The sequence below is a fragment of the Rhipicephalus microplus genome, chromosome 7 (genome assembly GCF_043290135.1).
Source record: "Rhipicephalus microplus isolate Deutch F79 chromosome 7, USDA_Rmic, whole genome shotgun sequence".
NCBI lineage: Eukaryota > Metazoa > Arthropoda > Arachnida > Ixodida > Ixodidae > Rhipicephalus > Rhipicephalus microplus.
This window is the reverse complement of record NC_134706.1, coordinates 12,446,917-12,465,968: the sequence shown is the minus strand read 5'-3', so window position 1 is coordinate 12,465,968 and position 19,052 is coordinate 12,446,917. Positions and strand designations below refer to the sequence as shown.

At 44.8% G+C, this 19,052-nt stretch overlaps 1 protein-coding gene across 1 annotated transcript in view; it reads left to right on the top strand.

Moving 5' to 3' along the window:
- The window catches only part of LOC119179400 (tether containing UBX domain for GLUT4), a 43,737-nt gene that overhangs the window by 15,707 nt on the left and 8,978 nt on the right, over nucleotides 1-19,052 (top strand). The window contains exons 3-10 of the mRNA XM_075868670.1: nucleotides 3,124-3,336; nucleotides 6,927-6,984; nucleotides 8,222-8,295; nucleotides 10,525-10,759; nucleotides 14,998-15,138; nucleotides 15,937-15,994; nucleotides 18,212-18,287; nucleotides 18,743-18,891. Of these exons, the coding sequence (XP_075724785.1) occupies nucleotides 3,124-3,336; nucleotides 6,927-6,984; nucleotides 8,222-8,295; nucleotides 10,525-10,759; nucleotides 14,998-15,138; nucleotides 15,937-15,994; nucleotides 18,212-18,287; nucleotides 18,743-18,891 (1,004 nt within the window). The remainder of the gene's footprint in view (nucleotides 1-3,123; nucleotides 3,337-6,926; nucleotides 6,985-8,221; nucleotides 8,296-10,524; nucleotides 10,760-14,997; nucleotides 15,139-15,936; nucleotides 15,995-18,211; nucleotides 18,288-18,742; nucleotides 18,892-19,052) is intronic.

Here is a 19,052-nt window from a genome sequence, read left to right as displayed (position 1 = left end):
CGTTTGCTACTAACTTTAAAGGCTAAGCCTTGTACTGAAGGAGTTGTCTGCTGAATGACGGCGTCACGTAGGGTAACTTATAATTACTTTTACGCCTTTTAAGTACTTTTTCACGTTATTTCTGTTGCATATAAGCTTCAAAAACATAAAAAAAACTTTTTGAAGACACCCCTTATTTAAGTGGCGCCACCACCATAGTTCCGACGACGGCTGCTTTTCAAGTGACCGCCGATAATCTGGCAGGCAAGGGAACTCTAGGAGGCTATGATCGGAAGATATGAAGAGAGCCACTGCCCGCCCAGCCCCGGCTAACTTGTAACACATGCAATTTGACATGAGGATTTCCCGAGGTTCAGTAAAGACAGTAAGGGTAGCATTTTATTAGGACCACGCGTGTGCATTTTTTATTCATAGCGGCTCTTTCGCCGCCACCTTGAAATCGCATGCGCAACCTGAGCAATTCCTCCGCCCCCCGCTTTCAATCCAGATTTTGTCCCATTCTCATTCACTGTGGGGTAGGAACGAAAGCGGACACTTTTTCTTGGGGGATTTGATGGTAAGTACGCCGAGAAATGCGCAAAATCATCCTATAAAATGAAAAGAAAAGAAAAAAAATAAATCTGACGTCAAACGATCGCAGCGCCGGCCTCTCCAGTGGAGGCTCTCGCTAGTCTGTATGGCGTTTGACCGATACGTGCAGTGTCGCCAAGGGACGTGCAACAGCGTGTGCGTTAAATCCACTCGCCGCGGCTCGTGGCTGTGTATTCATTTCTCGTTTTTCCCCGCCCAAAATAGCGAAACGAGTGATGCAAGACCATTTCTGTTCGCCATTGTTCTCGATCGAAAGAAAAATGTGGTCGAACTGTGCGACGTCCGGTTTCGTAAGCTGCTAGCAACGTTTATAAAACGCTGCCGGCTGCTAGATAAACGCAGAATTAACGCATGCGCGCGTCTGGGTTCATAAACTGCAAAGGCAAGCACGCGGCACACAATCACGCAGACGATACGTGATACGGCATGCAGGTCGGCACACAGTATACACGCGACACACACGCACGTTGGAATGTCATTATACTCTTTATCATATCGCAGTCTGCATGAGCTTGCACCGGTTTCCCCTTTGGGGCGGGGGGGGGGGGCACTCTTTTTTTTGTTCCCCCACAATGGGGACTGACTGTTAAGCTCGCGCATACCAGACATTCTAAACCAGCACCAAACCCAATGCCTCCTAGGCCAAGCATACTTGACTTATTGCAGGATGGAGCATCATTTAGATCATTAATAATAACGAGAGAACGAACAAAAGAAAACAATGGTTTCCTTTGTTCCTTGAAATATTGTGACCATATATGCCTGGCATTTGTGTACACTTTATCCATCATGGTGTGTGATTGCTTATTTAATTACTGTTACTGACATGTTTGAGTCAAATTATACCTCATTCCCTTAAAATCTATTTTCAGTACAATTTTTGCTGGTTTCACCTGGCAAACATAAGCGTGCCCAGTCATGTCGTTTATTTCTGGTATGAACTCTCCTTGTGAGCACTCATTGTTAGTATTCCGAGCACTCTAGTGAGCATTTATATTTTTGTGCAGTTCTCTCGCAATAGCAGTTTGAAGCTTTCTACAATTTCTCTTGTTTGCCCGAAGTTGATTGCGAGTTAGCGTTCATTATACTAATACCACTAAAGACATCTGTGTTTATAATCTCGTGCACCCAACTCGTAATGCTGTTCAATATTGGAACCTCTGTAGATCAATATGTAGGCGTGCATTCTGTACTATAAATGCTTGCTGGCGTTTTTCTTATGCTTTGCTGGCAGGGTGGCATGACCTATTCAGCTGTTTACTCAGCCTTTAGAATTGTCCCCCAAGGCAAATTGTAACAGTTTTGCCTTCAATCAATCAAGCTATCAACAGGCCGAGCCTCCTCTCCCAGTTTGCCATAGGCTCTCACAAAAGCCGCTTTCCTATCCAGAATGCCATGTCACGCTGATAAAATGCGTAATGTTCATGACCAGGAATGGTCGTGACCATCACCTGGCAATGGCCCGGGAGGCGGGAGAGGAGGGCTCGCCATGCGCCAGCTCTGTCAAAAAAAAAAGACATTACCTTACCAAAATATATCCAAGGACATTAAGACGAATATTTATCTCAGCATGCCCCCCCCCCCCCCACTCAATGTATGGGGCAGACTGGTCGCCCCCGCCCTCCTAAGAGGCCCTGCAACACTTTTTGAGCATGGTGAGAAAATGCTGTCGATCAGTAGCAGAGGCTCCTGAGAACACGCGAGCCAAATAATATAGCGCAGCAGGCGGCCTGGAATTAACAATAAATGATCAAAGTCAACTTAAATTAGCTTTCTCTTCTGTCGACAAATGACAGAAAAAGCTGAAAAAAAATCGCTCGTAAATGGCCTTCTATCGGCCATTGACTGATTTGAACATGGCACGTTCGGTCGGTACAGGGATCGTCGCACAAGGCCGCGACTTCTCCACGCCTGCTAGAGTTACTGTATATGCTACCTGCATATGCTACTTAATGGAAGCATATACAGCAACTCTTAACGCGATCGATGAGCGTGATCACACTGAAAAAGCCGTGTATTAAAAAAAAAAGTGCTCAAGGTCATGAGGCGTCGTGACTTATTTTCTTTGCCCCTGCCATCCCTGCCTGCTTAGCTTCAAGCGCTTCGTCGGAATGAAAGTAGAGAGAATGCGATTGCAGAGTGCGACAAAACTTTGCAAGTCTGCTCGTACTGGATGGATTCTTAAAATTCTTGCGAGGTTGAACTCGTGAGTGAATCCATTTCATGGCTACCTCAAAAATGTTAAAAAGCTACTTCTATCTGCACTGTGAAGTCGAGCAACGTAGCCAGGGTTAAAATAAAAAATTTCTGCAGAAGGCTCGTTCAACCAATCCTGATGTACGTATGCATGTTTTTGTGGGCATTTATATACAGACATGAAAAATCGAAAATTTTTAATTTCAATGGTGGCGGAGGGGAGGGAGTGTACTACACTCAGAGGGCAGAGTGTGTTACTTTCCTCGGAGTGTAATACCGGATGCCATTGTCGCACGTCAATCAACGCCCTGAATTTTCTAACCTTGTCTCATGCAGCCATCACGAGCGTCCACTGTCGCACAGCCTGCCGGTGTCGTTCACAAACCTTCCCAACAATGCCGAGCTGGAGCTGCGGGCCGCTGCAAACGGGCAACGTCGGACCGCCAGCGTGGATATCTGCCTGCAGCTCGAAAACGGCGAGCGGCTCATGGCAAAGTTCCCGGCCTCGGCGTCGCTGTTTGACGTCGTCTCCCACTGGCCTGAGAACATGTGAGATTGCGTATATTGTAGTTGGCAGCTTTTTAACGTGATGGAACTGTGTCTTGTGTAACCCGTAGACACTGAGGAGTGGCTGGAGTGGTTAGCACTGACACCACCAGGGGTGGAGGTTCGACTAGCCACCTGAAAGTTTATTATTTTGTTTATACATATACTATCTAAAACGTTGGGGGTGAGAGTGACGGAGCAGGCAGCCGGAAAGGCATCAATGTTCGAGATCGCATCGGCAATGTTTTCCGACCAAGAAAAAAAGAGAAAACTGGGCGCATGTGGAATTCATTTATGGGACGGTGCGTTATATGGATGGCTTCCGAAATCAAGGAGCTCTGTGATCAAGTGCTATGTGATCAGACAATGAAAGGCATGGCACGGAAGCACCTCCATTGATGGGCCAGCGCAAGAACACGAAGCCAAAAAGACATTATCTTGGAGGCGTTGCTTTTGCTGACTAGATCGTAAGCACCAACTTCAAATACTGATCATGAAGATCGTGCTTTTGCTCGTGGAACCCTGAAAGTCTGCATGGGTATCTTGGACCAAGTTTAGGATGTAATGATTATGTGGGAGAGAAAAATTCAAATTTGACTAAATTTTCGGTGTCGGCACGTGAAGATCGAGCTGCGAAGCATTGTATGGGATTCAGGCAGGCCAGTGTTGCTTGATGCAATGTGGAGCGTGGGATGGGGGAATGGGCTTGCGCTTTTCAGGAACAGCAAGGAAAATTTGAACTGCACGGTATACTTGCTCGAACGTTTACCGTAGGTGAGCACATGAAAGAGACTGGTGAGCATAAGAATGGTTGGATGTAGTTTATTGGGGTCATGCAAGAAAGTGCGACACACATGAGTAGTGGCTGTGCTGGTAGACATATCGAAACATGATGGGCAAATCTGCATCGGCTGTGTAAGTTTTGGGCAGGCGTGTTGAATCGCTATGTGCCAATTACAGTATGCTGATTACCGCTGCATTGATAAGTGATGCTGACTCCGCTATCACTATCACCTGCATGATTGCTCTTGTGACTGAGTTGGTCTTATCAGAAGACTTGTACAATGTAGGCAGTTATATGGATAGATAGTAGCCAGTTCTGCATATGATAGCACTTGGCAAGGTGACACTAAAAGAAAAATTTCAATAGCTTGCATATGTTGCTGTGTTCGTCATTGAAATATCGGTGATAAAACACTGCCATGCAGTTGATTGTTACCCGAGTAAAATGCGAGAACCTGCGGGTTTCCATTTCACTTTTTTTTTTCTAAGTGTTCAGTTTAGTTGGGTGAAAACAATGAGCTGTAGCTAGAACACGCCTCTGCAACCTCAACTTGAATAGGCAAGCTTTCCTCGAATAACGAAAGTACATTGTGCTGCAACTATAACAATGTGCAAAATGAGCATAGCACAGGGCAAGTGCACTTTGCCTAAACTCATTAAAATGTTATTGCACTTGCAAACATTTGTTTGCATAAATTTCACGGAAAGTATTTTATGGCCCTGACCTGTCGGGAACACAATATGCGATCTTGCTCCATATTTAGAAGAAAAAAAAAAGCAGAAAAAAAAACAACTGTGTCAAAAAGTGTATGAGATTTTTTAAAAATATTCTAAGCGAAATGTGCACATGCTTGCTGTAGCATTCTGTGCCACTGGCCACAGTATCTGTTCTATGAAATTGCTTGAAGTGTATTTTTTTTTCCAAGTATGAGTACCCAAAGGCGAATATGTGATGCTCCGAGTCAACAGGGAGGGCAGTTTCTGCAGAGGCTCCTTTCGCCTGTGCCGTTGGACTCCTTTACCGCGTAGCGATTCAGAAGCACGCTGCATACACTCGACACCACTGTTGTTTGTCCTTATTTTGCCTCTGCTTTCACGGCTGCCTGTTTTTGAAACCGTAGACCGCTGGATCGACTGTCGTACTCACATGCTGCCTTCTCTTGGCATGTGTTGACGTCTCTTTGTGCAGTCTATTTTTTTTTTATTTCTTCGCTCTTCTTTTTTTTTTACTCTTTCAGTTTCTCAAATTCTCTCTTGATCTGTACCCTCTGTTCTTTTTTTGTCATTCTTGCTTTGTTTCCGTATTCTTCGATTCTCACTACTCATATTGACCCTCTGTTGCTCTTATTTCATCACTCTACCTTTGCTTCCTCTTTCTTCATTCCTCGTTTTTCTTTATAATTTAATCCCGCTGCCTTAATTCTCAGTTTTATTTATTCTTTCTCTTTTTATTCATTCCTCATGAGTAGAGTTTTTATTTCTTTGTTGAGTGCAGCAAACGTTCGTTTGGTTTACAAGTTGCCTTGAAAATTTTTTATAATTTACATTCTAAGAGAATGTAATCTACTATACCTCTCAGCACAAGGGTGTTAAAATGGGTTTTATTGTGTTCATCACTACAAGAAGTTGATGCCAATGGCTTTATTTGGAGGCTCATCTTATCTGCAGCTTTTTTAACCTTCTCGCTACTAGAAGAGAAGAAAAAAAATGTGACCAAATTACCGAACAATTTTTTTGTTCCCTTTCCTAAGCTGTTATTCTGCGGACAAAACGGCATCGTCCTTTCAATTTATTGGTGCTCCTTTGTTTAAGTAATCAAACGCAAAGAAATGATTACTAAAAGGTGGCTTTACGCATGGCAATACAATGAAAAATGGCAATAAAATGAATGTTGAGACACAATCGGCAGAACATGGACTGGTGTGGCCATCTTGCATCAAGAAACTCAAGTAAGACTAGTATTTGCTGTTTACATGTGGGACCAATTTTTATTTCAGAATCTCATGACTTTGCTTATCAACAGTAGGAAACGGGTGAACTAATTTGCATGTGGGAATGACTGAGTGCTTAACTACTTAGTAAGTATTCATGATAAGACAGAAGGCGTGCAAGCACTGGACATAAGAGTAGTCAAGGCATCACTAATGTATTTTGCCACATAGCCATGCCACTTATCAAAACTGCTTGAAAAGCTTTATACAGGCGTTGTGTAGTGTGCCCATTAGGCGGCATAAGGTTGTGTGGCAGAAGTGTAGAACTGCACCTAGTGTCTTACCTTATTAATTGTGCATTGAGTGGGCCACCATTTTAAAGACCCGCTCATGACAAAGAATTCTGGCATAATTATTCATAATTGGCAGCCGCATCAAAAAATTGTGCAGCTGCACATATTGCACTGTAGGCATCTAGTGGGTGCTTCACTGATTCCCAGTGTGATGAATTATGGCACAGGGCGAACTTTGCACTCGCAGCAGGCACGCATCCTAGGAGAGTTTCAAGTGGGGAATGTTACGCGCACAGACATTTTTTTTTCCTTGTAGCACGGTTGAAGTGATTACCGAGCTGCGAAGCCTGGCGGGTTCTCATCATGTGCTATTGCATTCAACTCTCGAAGGTGAAGCTAAGGTGTCCTCAATTTTTGCGGGTGTTGGTGCTGTCCAGGCATTGCTAGCATGTTCATTCTTGTACACCAAGCATCTTTTGTCATGCATGGCAGGGTATTTCAAGTATTGCTCGTTAAATTTTTAAATTGTTTCAAATAGCAAATTTGTCAGTTGGAGCTTTAATTTTTCTCTTTTCTTTTCGCCAAGTGAGGTTCAAGATGCGGACCAAAAAATGGACCTGGTGTGTGTCTACATGAGACAGGAGGTGAGGGAGTATTCTCACTCGCAGCTTGTGCGCACGAAAGAAACAATGAATAAAACAAAAGGAATTTTTATTGCAGGGCTGGGGTTCGAATTTGAATCCCCTGCCTGATCTGAAAATGAGTGTTTTGAACCCTAGGCCATACGCTCATGCTTGCCCAATGTGAACTGAACTGAAGCTTAGGAGTAAGGTCTACTGGCATTGCAGTATACTTGCTATGGGCATTTTATTCAAATATTTTGTGTTGGCTGAATAAGGGATCTGTTGGACAACGTGTGAAGCCGATATGAGGTATCGCATTTGTCAGGAACATTGTGCGTTCGAGACGATTGAACTCCGACCGTCCTTTATATGATCGTGTCGCAGTAGACCAATGCTGAAAAGTACACAAGAGATGCCACGCTGATCCAGCCCAGCAACAATTTTCCTAATTGGGGATGGACTCGTTTTTTTTTGTTACGTTGATTTCTTGTATGCTCTGGGTGCATTGAAGCAAAAAAATAAAACTTGCCTGAATTTTAGCTGTTATCTTTATATTTTCCGCATGTTAAAACAAACCCAGACACATCTGTCGCAATATTAATATGCGAGCAAATACTTTCTTTCATGTACTATTACTTTGCAATACTGTGAGGCCTTGTATCGCATAAATTTCATTTGAAAAAGAAGGTTTGGTCGAAGCGTTGCTCTGGGCTGGTGGTAATTCATAGTTACGAGTTATATAGCGCAGCACCTGTACACAAGAAATTTATGTAGCGCGAGGTGAAAAAACGAACACAGGAAAGAATAGACTGAGAAGACAAGAACAGCAACAAGCCCACATCGCCACTCTTTTCCTGCACACAAGATATAGATGCACGACATATACAAGTGTTAACTTCCAACTAATATTACTATCTGAGCTCAGAATAAATATACAGGTTAAGAGGAAGAAGGAAATCTTACGTACGTGTGGGTTGTACATGATTTTACCAGCTGCCATGAAGACAGCTTATTTCTCTTTGGAATTAAGTGATGGAGTGGGGTGTTTCTCATACTCTTTCACTGTATTGATTCTGAGCTCTAAAACGAAATGGTAACACTTCCTTACCAAAAAAGAAAATTTAAGGTTAGTTGGAAGTTAGCACTTGCACGTCTTCTACAACTTTGTCTGTTGTGCAAGTTCTGCACTATAAAGTTTAGGCTTACCACTCAAGACTGCATTGGTTTTAATTATTTTGTTTGTTCCCTACTTTTACAGATTGTTGGCACAGAGCAGCTGCGTGCAACGACGTTGCAAAACCTTGGTCTTACAAGTGGCAGGGCAGCCATCAGGTATTGTGGCCTTTATTTGAAGACGCCATCTTGTTTAGCTTTGTCGTTCAGATTTTCTCTTCCATATTCCTTGTGGATTTGTGTTGTGCACAGGTTCTGCTTGTCGTTATGACAACTTGGCGGCATGCAAACAGACGGGGCAAAGTTGTGTTGCCAATTTGTCATAATGAATCTGCAAACTAGCCTGCCTATCAAGTCGTTATTGTGAAATAAGACAGGACTTGCAACTAGCTCAAATTCATAGTTTTCTAAAATGAACTAGAGGGGACTCTGGCGCTGCGATCATTTAGTGATCATGGAAATGAGGGGCAGTATACGGATTTGCCTAGTCTTTGTACTTGCGGGTGGTGAACGCACTTGTGGCTTCGTTTATTGCTGTGTTTCGGTTTTGTGTCGAATGAAAGAATGAACCCTTTTGAACTTCATCACCTGATTTGAAATGGTGTAAGCTTAAAAGATTAAATTGGTGAAGCACAACTTCTGAACGTTTCCCGATTATTGTTTTGAGACAAAGCAGCTTCAAGGAACGTAAAGTACGAAGACTAGGCAAATTCATGTAGTACTACCCATTATTCCCATGCTCGCTGAAGCGCCGCACGTTGCAGCTCCCATAGAAACTAGCGCCAGAGTTCCCTCTAGTGTGTATATAAGAAACTGTATGCTCGGCTTTCTGTTATTCCATCAACTGTACTGCTGTTCTTGTGCCATTCTTAAGGGGACCCAGCAACACTTTTTCGAGTAAGCGTCAAATGGATTCATTGAAAAGAGTATTGCCTCGCAAATGGACTGCCGCAAAAATTTCAAGAATTTGTCAATCACAATGGTGGTTGCGGGGATTTGACCTACGCTTTGAGCGCCGTCTCTCTTCTTTTGTATCGGCAAAAGCACGGAAAATCATGTAGGCGGAGGCAGTTGATTACAAGAAGACAAGAAGCTTTCGCCCATCAGCGCATGCTATGACCATGAGCTCTTTTATTTTTTTTTTTATTTGAATGCGCAACATACTTTCAGTTTTAGTTGAAGAACCGGCAAGCATTTTACTGTAACTATGGGAATCACCATGGTCAAATCGGCCAGTAGTTGTGGACTTGGGGGTTTATGGCGGGGTCTTTTGGGTTTAGGAACTTGTTTGTTGAGAGAGAAGGCGGTGATTTCTTGATGGCTCTGAGAAATAATTGTAAATTCTAGGCTGGTTGCTGCACTCTTAAAATTATGTAAACAAAACATAAAAGACTCTACTACCAATTGGCAGCTTTTTCTGACCATGCTGAAAAAGCGTTGCAGGGCCTTAGATCGAAGATTTTTTTTTTATTGAATTAATTCATTTATGGGAAATACCCCGTGCCCAGAGGCACTACAGTAGGGAGTGGAACATCGAAGAAAAAAAAGCACATAATACAAACTTTGTTCTCCAAATACAGTGTTAGCTGAAATGATAACAGGACAAGCTGCAATTAAACAAATGAGAATCGGACGATTTGTCAAAAAAGGAAACATAGTTATGTAATTGATTAAAGAAATTTGTTGCTGGGCTGGGAGGTTCGCAATCCAAATACTTGATAGTGCAGATTTGTGCTATCTTGCGCCATTTCGTATTAGCGCTTTTTCTTTGCATCTGTGTCCTCTTTGTCCTGTGTCCAATCTGTGCCATCCGGCATTTGAGACAGTGGAATTGGATGGTTGCACAACAGTACGCTTGTATTTAAAACGTTCTGAAAGTGAAAATACAGTCGAATCCCGCTACTGCTGAATTTCCGCCAGAACGAATAATTTATTTCCCATTAGCCGCCCGTAGAAGTAGATGGTGCCACTTGTGGTGGCTGGTCAACTTGCTGCAAACGGCATGTGAAATTTTTTCTTGTGCTATGACACGGAAAACATGCACTCTACGGTGTTGATACTAACACGCATAATAAACAAGCCCCCAGCACGTGTAACTAGGGCCTCATCTCCACTTGAAGTACGGCAGGTGCCAATTAGTTGGCGAATACGCAGTGCAGGAAAGTGCTTATTTGGAATATGAAAAGGGTGTCCATTAATGTCCACTATGCTATCCCTTGTCTCATTGTCTATTTGGTTCATTTGCTACTCGTGCACTACACTTAATCTTTTGCCAAGTGTAACTCGAGGCCCCACTGGCAACTTGTGATTGATGGTGATCGCTGAACGGGCATCGACCTAGAGCATATGCTGAACAGTAGCTTTTTTTTTTGTTCATACCTGCTTCAGGGTTTTACACAGACCCAAAGGCTGCGTGGTGCAGCAGGCCCATGTGAGCCGGCATTTTGCGGTGCCCTTCAAGAAAGAAGAGGACCCGCCCGCTGCCCAGAACGTGAGCACGACTCAGACTCAAGCCGCACCCACGAGCCCAACCAGGCCCACGTCTCCAAAACAGCCTCGTCCGGTGACTCCGGTACAAGACGTGGCCACCTCTCCAACAAGACCAAGATCCGCGTCTCCAAAGGTGAGACGCGTCTGTGAACGAGCGACGTCAGGAAAACGAAGATCCCGAGGTGGCAATGTTGCTTCATGCTGATAAGTTAGTTACTTGAATGCCACGTTGCCTTTCGCATTTTATTGTTGCATATGTTGTGGTTTGTCACAAATCTAATGGCAAGGGCTGCTTTTATTTTTTTTTTCTTACAACAAAGCTGTCTTAGTCTACTCAGAGCTACAGCATACCTGCCAAGTCTCCCGGATTTTCTGAGAGACCCCCGTTTTCGACCAGTTTTTGCGTGTAATCGCCCTGAAATCTAAAATCTGCTGCTTTGACGAAAATGCATCCCAATTTGATACAGGTTTTTTGTTAACCCATCACATTTTATAAACAAATTTAGGAGACATTAGGAAACAAATTTAGGAGCACGGGCTTGGGGAGCGGTTTCTGATGGCGTCCGCATATCTTTGGCGATTCGGGGAATTCTGACCTCGTGCAGGTGAGGGAGACCGCCAGCGACGACTTGGTGAAGACGCTTGGTTGGTCGGTAGGTGATCAGCACCATGGTCACGAGGGTCTTCAGAATAAGAAGAAGCGGGCCGAGAAAAGTTTCCAAACCGGGTTTCTCGATGATGGCAGTAGCGCGAGATGTGGCCTGGTTCGCCGCAGTGGAAACAAAGGGGTCGACGGTCAGCAGTGCGCCACAAGTCGGTCCGACGTACTGGTGGTCGCCGCACAGGTTCACGCTGCCACCACGGCAAGGTAACGGGCCGCGGCTGAAAGGGTGCTTCTTCTGGGGCAGGCGGATGACGGCGGACGGCATCAGCATAGGTCAGTGGACGTGGTTCGGGTGGTGGCGCCGGTGATGGAAAGGCTTGCCGTAGTTCCTGGCGCACGATTTCTGCAACAGAAGCAACTGGGGGATCGGTAGACGGAAGGCCGAGGGCCCGCAGCTCTTCCCGCAGGATTTGTCGAATCATTTGCCGTAAAGAGTTTTCAGAAACGGCAGCGTTTTGAGCGGCGGCACCAACAGGCGTTTGGTCGGGCAGGCGGTCAAAGTGGCGGCATCGTTGCCGGAGCGCCCGCTCAATGACAGTCGCCTCTTTGATGAATTCATCCACTGTTGTTGGCGGATTTCGTACAAGGCCGGCGAAAAGCGGTTCCTTAACTCCCCGCATCAGATGACGAACTTTCCTTGCCTCGGGCATGTCAGGGTCAGCGCGGCGAAATAGGCGGGCCATATCCTCAGCGAACATGGCCACGCTTTCGTTCGGCTTTTGCATGCGGGCTTCGATCATCTGTTGTGCGAGATCCCGTCGGTCCGCACTCGGGAACGTCTCGAGAAGCTTTTGGCGGAAATTGTCCCAGGTTTGGAAAGTAGGCTCCCTGTTCTCGTACCATGTGCGAGCGCTATTTTCCATTGCGAAGTAGGCACGGCCAAGTTTTTCTTGCACGCTCCAACGATTCACCACAGCGGTCCGCTCGAACTGGTCGAGCCAGTCCTCGACATCTTCATACGGTTCTCCACGGAAGACTTAGGGAACATGAGGAGTCTCAAAAGTTACCTGGTAAGGGTGAGTCGTCTGGGCCGAGGCCGGGGGAAGATTCGCAGACGCTGAAGGGGCCGCCATGTTGGTAACAGGAGATGCCGTCAAGAGTTCTGGGCTTAGGCCTAATAGGCGCCGACTGAATCGGTGTACTGGAGTCGCAACAAGACGTCGAGGCTCCGGGCTGGGTGTACGGTCCCGAACAACGCTTTCTTGCATCAGGTTGCAGGCCCCAGCACCTCCACCAGTGTCGCGACGTCAAGAGAGAGAGGTCGTACTCGAAGACGCTGAGAAAACAGCAGCGGGTCGGTCTTTTTGTTAACCGCGTGAGAGAGAGTTCCTCATCTTTCTCGTTGTTGCGTTCTGCATAAAAGCGTGCAGATGCGCGTATGCGCTGTCGCCTTCGTCTTTTTCGCGGGACGCAAGTGACAATATAAACGTAAGTAGAACCTCATTGATGTGAAACCGATAGATAAGAATTCGTAAAATTCCCCAGCTAAATTTGACTATGTTCATTAAGCCAAATTTGGGTGCTCCGAATACATTTCCTTATAGCGGCGTATTGTATGAACTTTAGTACTGAAACCGTCGAACAAAGGCTGAGAGCAGCGTGCTCGAAGCTTCAGAAGGGAACACGTGGCCAGCGCACGCACTGTCAAGGCTGTGGTTTATGGTTGCCACAATCGCTGTGGACGAAACCGCGGTCGTCCTTGACACAATCATGTATGGGGACGACATGACTGACAGAATTCTAAAAGTGCACGCGTGTGCAACGCTCTACCAGTCATCGTGACGTTGCTTTCCACGAATGCTTTGGGTAAAACCACGGCAGGAGCGATCATAAATAGCAAAAATAGTTTTTGTTTTGAAGGCACGTGCGCAGCCATCACGTGTGGATTGAAAACGGAACTGTTTTCCGCAATCGCTGCGCGAAACCGCAGTTGCAGCGACAAGATCATCAATAGCGACTACTAGCCGAGGGCACGGGTAGTAGATTAAAGGCAATGAACATGTAAAAATGGCTAGAAGGGCATTGGCATTCCTATCCAAATAATCGAGTAACACACATTGTTCCTGTTGAGCTCCATAATTTGGGTATACTTCGGCATTCAGTTTTCAGTTGGTCTCAAGCGAAGCTTCAACTCGTGCCTTCCCTGCAGCTGGCTGCGCTGTCCCGTCTGTTCACGTGCGTCTCAGAAGGACATGTGCGAGTTGTTTTCACATAAATAGATTTGCTAGCTGTTCTGATGATGCAAAAGTTCAAGATATACCAATTTTTGCACACCCCCTTTGAGAGTCGTACCTTTTACTGTAGTTCGGAAGCCCTACCTACCATCGTGTGTTAGGCCACTCTAGGCCACTCCAAGCCATTGTATGTCCACAAAGCTCACGTTTACTGCCCCTCCCCCCCCCCCCCCCCCCCCGTGCCTTCCACATACTTTTTGATGTTTTTTTGTTTTTTCTTTTGTTACAAAAGGGGGAGGCTCAAATAAATTGGTGCGACTTGGCAGGTATGCTACAGTCATCATCATATTATATAGTAAAAATTTTTCAATTAAACTCCTGTTGACTTAGAAAATGAGGAGTATTCGGACCTGTTCTTTGGTCGCCAGCCAGCATATGTATTGTTTTATGGCATGAACTCTCATTAATTTGGTCGTATTTGGCCACAATCTGGTTAATTCAGACGATTCTTGGAGTGTGCCAGACGATCGTAGAGGCAGTGCAAAATGGTGTTAGGTGCAGTATTCGAGCGAGCTAAATCCAATACACTCATACCTGATATTAACAAAGTTGCATCTTGCACAGAAATAAATTCGTTATAATATCGGAAAATTCATTATAAAGGTGCATTCCTAAACCTAAGTATTTATCTATTTGCAATACTGCCAGTCTCTACTGAGACCATAGCAGGTGGGCACACTGTACAGATGCTAGGATTGCTCATCATAGTAACAAATCGGCAATGCAGGAAACAAGAGTAACATCAACTTGGCACTTTGTACCATGGGCAGTATCCACACTAAATATTATATAACCAAAATACAAGTGCACACTGAAAGGGAAGTTCAACAATAAAGGCTGCTTACATAACTTCTTAAAGAACATTCAGGTTAGTGCTGGTTTCATTACTCATATCACTGTCTATTAAAACCCACTATGAAAATTTTCTATTTGAGACTCAAATGGACACGATGAATCAGTGTTAGTGATTTGAGGTGCCAACATATTCTGTTAACAGATGGCAATAAAAAAAAACGAATATTTGAACACATCAGAGTTGCATTTGTAATGTTCTAGTGTGTTTCGGTGTCGGTGTCTGGTGGCTCGTATTTGTTAACAAGAAATGTAATTTGAGAGGTCTAATTTAAAGCAATTGTACAGGAGTTGACAAATTTTAAGCGTTCAGTTTATGCTAACTTATATTTATTAGTAATACATGCTAACTTTATATCAATTGCAAGACGTTTTTATTTAGTTCATTATAACCGGTATTTCATTATATCCAGGTTCGTTTATTGAGGTTTGAGTGTACATTGAGAAGAAAAAGGTGGCCTTTGTCTTCAAGACATTTTGGGCAGATGCACAAAGCACTCGCGAGTTTTACGTACATTGTGAGCACGGCTCGTCGGAAGCCAGAAAAGTGACAATCTCACTTGAAGAGCCGACGGTGTCGAAAATTTTCAGCTATCGGTCAACCAATTGTTTCCACCGCAGGACGTTGACATGAAATCGCCATCCTCTGGCCGGTCTCCGACTCGCAACAACGACGCTGCCGACCACAAGGTTCGGTTCAGTCCTCCGCCGGCCACGACAAAGGCGGAAACTCCGACCGTGCGCGAGGAGGACATCAAATATGTGAGTCGGTCGGTGCTGCCTGGCGGTCTTCGGCACGCAAATGGGTGAAGGTGAAGCGATGGAAGGGTGTGACGTGCGGTAGCGCATGGCGGAAGTGGCTGAGTGAAGTGATGCAGTGAAGCACGTTACAATAGCAGCGTATTGTTCTCCTGCCTCCTTGTCCATTCCAGGTGGAGGATAAGCGGAAAAAAATTAGCGGCGAATTTACCTAAGGGGAACTGTCGTAGCTTGCAAATTTTGGACTTCTTAATACATTGACTATGGGGAACTTGACGGTGCCACAGATGAGTATTCGAAATCGGGAATGTCCGAGATTTCGGACGTCAGAGAACTCGAACGTCAACTGTATTACAAGACTATATTTAATTTACTTCGTTATAGCTGATATTTGTTATATCTGGGTTCATTATTTCGCTGTTTGGGTGTACACGGATATGTCTAAGCTCTGCTATTTCGGCTCCATTTGGCTATGTGTGGACTGGAGCTGCTTTGTCGTAAGGTGTTCAGCAGTCTCACTTCATCACCTTAATCTTTTCAGTCTGACCATTTCAAATCGGCTCCCAAAATGCACAACAATAAATTTTTTTATCCAGAACAAGCGTCGAAAATGCAACAGCAAAGACAAAAGCGTGTCCAAAGCTGCAAGCATGAAAGACTAGGCTGATTCGTGAACCAGCCATTATCCCCACAGTGACTGAACGATCATAGCACCGGAGTTTTTTTCCAGAAAATATTTTGAAAAGCTCTATGGTACATGGCAGGATTGGAGAGTAAAGTGTCCTCGTAATGTTGTTGCAGATTGGAGAGCGAAAGGCAGTACTTTTCAACTTGGAGCACTGCCCCCCATTAAAAGCGGGTGAGTGTGCTGTTGACTAATTTGCATGTGCTCACAACAACATAATAGTTGGGTTCGATTCACCTGCACCTCCTGCAGTAGTTCATGATGCACGACACCGCAATCCTCGATTCTCTGGTGTGCTGCACCGCGGTGCTCGATTGTGGCGCGGCGCTGGAGTGATGCCACTGCGGGGAAGAGAATTTTTGAATTTGCTCGCTAGGTGATGCCGTCGCGGTGCAACTCGGAAGCAGACGACGTGTTTTGACTGTGCTTTGTTGAACATGGCATTGTTCGTGGATGTAAACGGTGTCCAACACCAAGTATTTTTAGTTCTTGATGAGAACGGTGTTGTAGTGGTAGACGGCAGTGCGGAGATGCGCGCAACAGAGGCTGAGTGAACTTATCTATTCCAATTTTTGGCCGAGTATGTCATGGGCACAAAGAAACAATGAAATACGGCGACGCTGCAGCTGCACCATCTGCACTGCGTCTGCCCTGCAACGCCACCGTCTGAACTTTGGCAGCACCGGTTCTGTGCAGTACGACGCAATCGAACGCTTCTATTTATGTTGTTTAATGGATTCATTCTGCATGCATTTCAGAAAATTGCAGTTGTGTCAGATTGTGCATTGATGAGGCAGAGTAATGGCACAGCTACGCAATGCTGATAAGCGACAGGGAATATTTAGAGAAGGCACCATAAATTTCCTGAGCTGTCGTACTTTTTACGCATTTTCTGGTGCTGTGTGAAAATGACAATAAATGCAGGATGTGCAAGTTTCATTTAAAAAATGGTTCTTATTTAGGGTCACTCTGAAATTTTCTAACTTTTTAAATTACTTTGCTTATTTTATGTATTTATTTTGCATACACTGTAATGACAGGGCATTGGAGAAGGGGAGTGGGTTGCAATACATAAAAAAAATGAGACTTGCAATATTGTTCAAGACTTATTGCCAGAAAATGCGGAATGATTTTAAACACAGTGACTCAAAATTGATGCAATAAATAACAGTAATGAACAAATGTAACACATTATACAATATTAGCACTACATTAAATACGACAAATAAAAACTGAATGCTAAAAAAATAAAAAGCAAACACAAAAAAATGGCACCATCTCCTGCTAAAGGGAACCATGTGTAGATGCGAAGCAGAAGGTGCTAACACTGACACTGATAGTGGTGTTGACGCTGGCACTCATCACGGCGTTGCGCAGGAGAGAAACCTGGGGAGGCGCAAAGCACACAGTGACGGACCGGTGTTTCCTATTGGAACATGCTAATGGCTGCTAATGGGCTGCGAGAGACAGGAGACTCCGATTGGACACAGAGACACGCAGTCCGCTTTTAGTTACTGCACACTCTGCAAATTTTTATTGTTCAACCACGCGCAGGAGAGATCTCCCACTGACACTACCTTGGAGGTGAAGATCCAGCGCCCATATATACGGCATGGACAGCGAACAGTTGTGTGGCACAAACAGTCGGTTTCTTTTTTTTTTTCAGTCAAGAAACTCACTAGCAGACGCTAGTGTGCTAGTGAGTTTCTCACAGTGAGTTTCTATAGTTAGTTCTCGCATCACACCAGCATCTCACTAGAGATGCTTGTGTGATGTGAGCACTGGGACATGAATGCATGATGACTAGGCTTTTTTCTGTGCATGCAAAGAACGAATGTGGGCCCCGCCGCGGTGGTCTAGTGGCTAAGGTACTCGGCTGCTGACCCGCAGGTCACCGGTTCGGATACCAGCTTCGGCGGCTGCATTTTCAATGGAGGCGAAAATGCTGTAGGCCTGTGGGCTCAGATTTGGGTGGACGTCAAAGAACCCCACGTGGTCGAAATTTCCGGAGCCCTCCACTACGGCGTCTCTCATAATCATATGGCGGTTTTGGAACACTAAACCCCACATAGTATCAATCAAACAACTAATGTGCTCCGTGATGTTATGGTGCACTTTCCCCGCAGGATTCTGTCCTTCAGTACACACTCTGCCCCGATTCTGGCCCCGTAAAGACACCCAATCTCTCTGAAACACCCGAGTTTTGTGAAAAATTGGGAAAGTGCTAGAGATAAGTTCGTTTCAGTAGGCAGCTAGGATAGTTTGGTTGAGCCTATATATAAATCTTTCTTGCTCGCACATGTAGTTCGCGCTTAAGATGGATTCAGAGCTCTTTTTTGTCTAAGTATACTATATCAAGTAATGGAAGGTACCTTCTCCTATGACTTGCAGATGAGTTTGGGGACAGCTTTTATGAAGTCACCATAGAGGATGCCAAGTACCTCCTGGCCGACTACAAGAGGCAGAGGTACGCCAATGGCGGTACTGCATTGGAGTGGTGTTCCATAAGTTATTCATGTTCCAGCATTTTCGTTACGATCATCACATCGTTATAATGATGCTCAGATGTGAAGTGTGATGCCTATGTCATTTCATTTCGTTCCTCATGTAGTCATTCATAAGACTAAATACTGGTAATACCACTACCACCACTACTGCTAACGTTACTGCTGCTTCTATTATTACTGTACTAGACTATTCTTGGTAATACTCTTTCCTACTGCTGCTACTACTACGACTACAACCGCCGCTATTACTACCACCACCACCACTGCTACGATTGCTCTTTTCATAGCTGGCAAGTAATAACACTTAGTGTTGCGCTGCTTTCATGTTGGTGTACCAATTGATAAGAAAGCTTTCTTGAAAGATTTGGCAAAGAAAAAGTGGACAGCTGTGCAAGTTCTCTTTCTCGTCCAACAGGGACGCATTGGAGAACCGTCCCCTGGAGACGCAGCAGCTGCGCGAGCAGCGGCACGAGCGCCTCGCGAGACACTATCCCGTTGTTCTGATCAGGATCTACTTTCCGGACCGGTACGTGCTTCAAGGAACATTCCTGTCAGAGGAACGAGGTGAGCATTCTCTCTCACCTTAAGGGGGCCAGTAAACAAACCGAGTTAAAGAAAAATTATATGCGAAAAATGTGCCCTTAATCTTTGTGAACATGCTGCTGCAAGAATTTCGAAAATACGTGCTATATTAAGGAAGTTACAGGGGTTAGAACATTATGTTG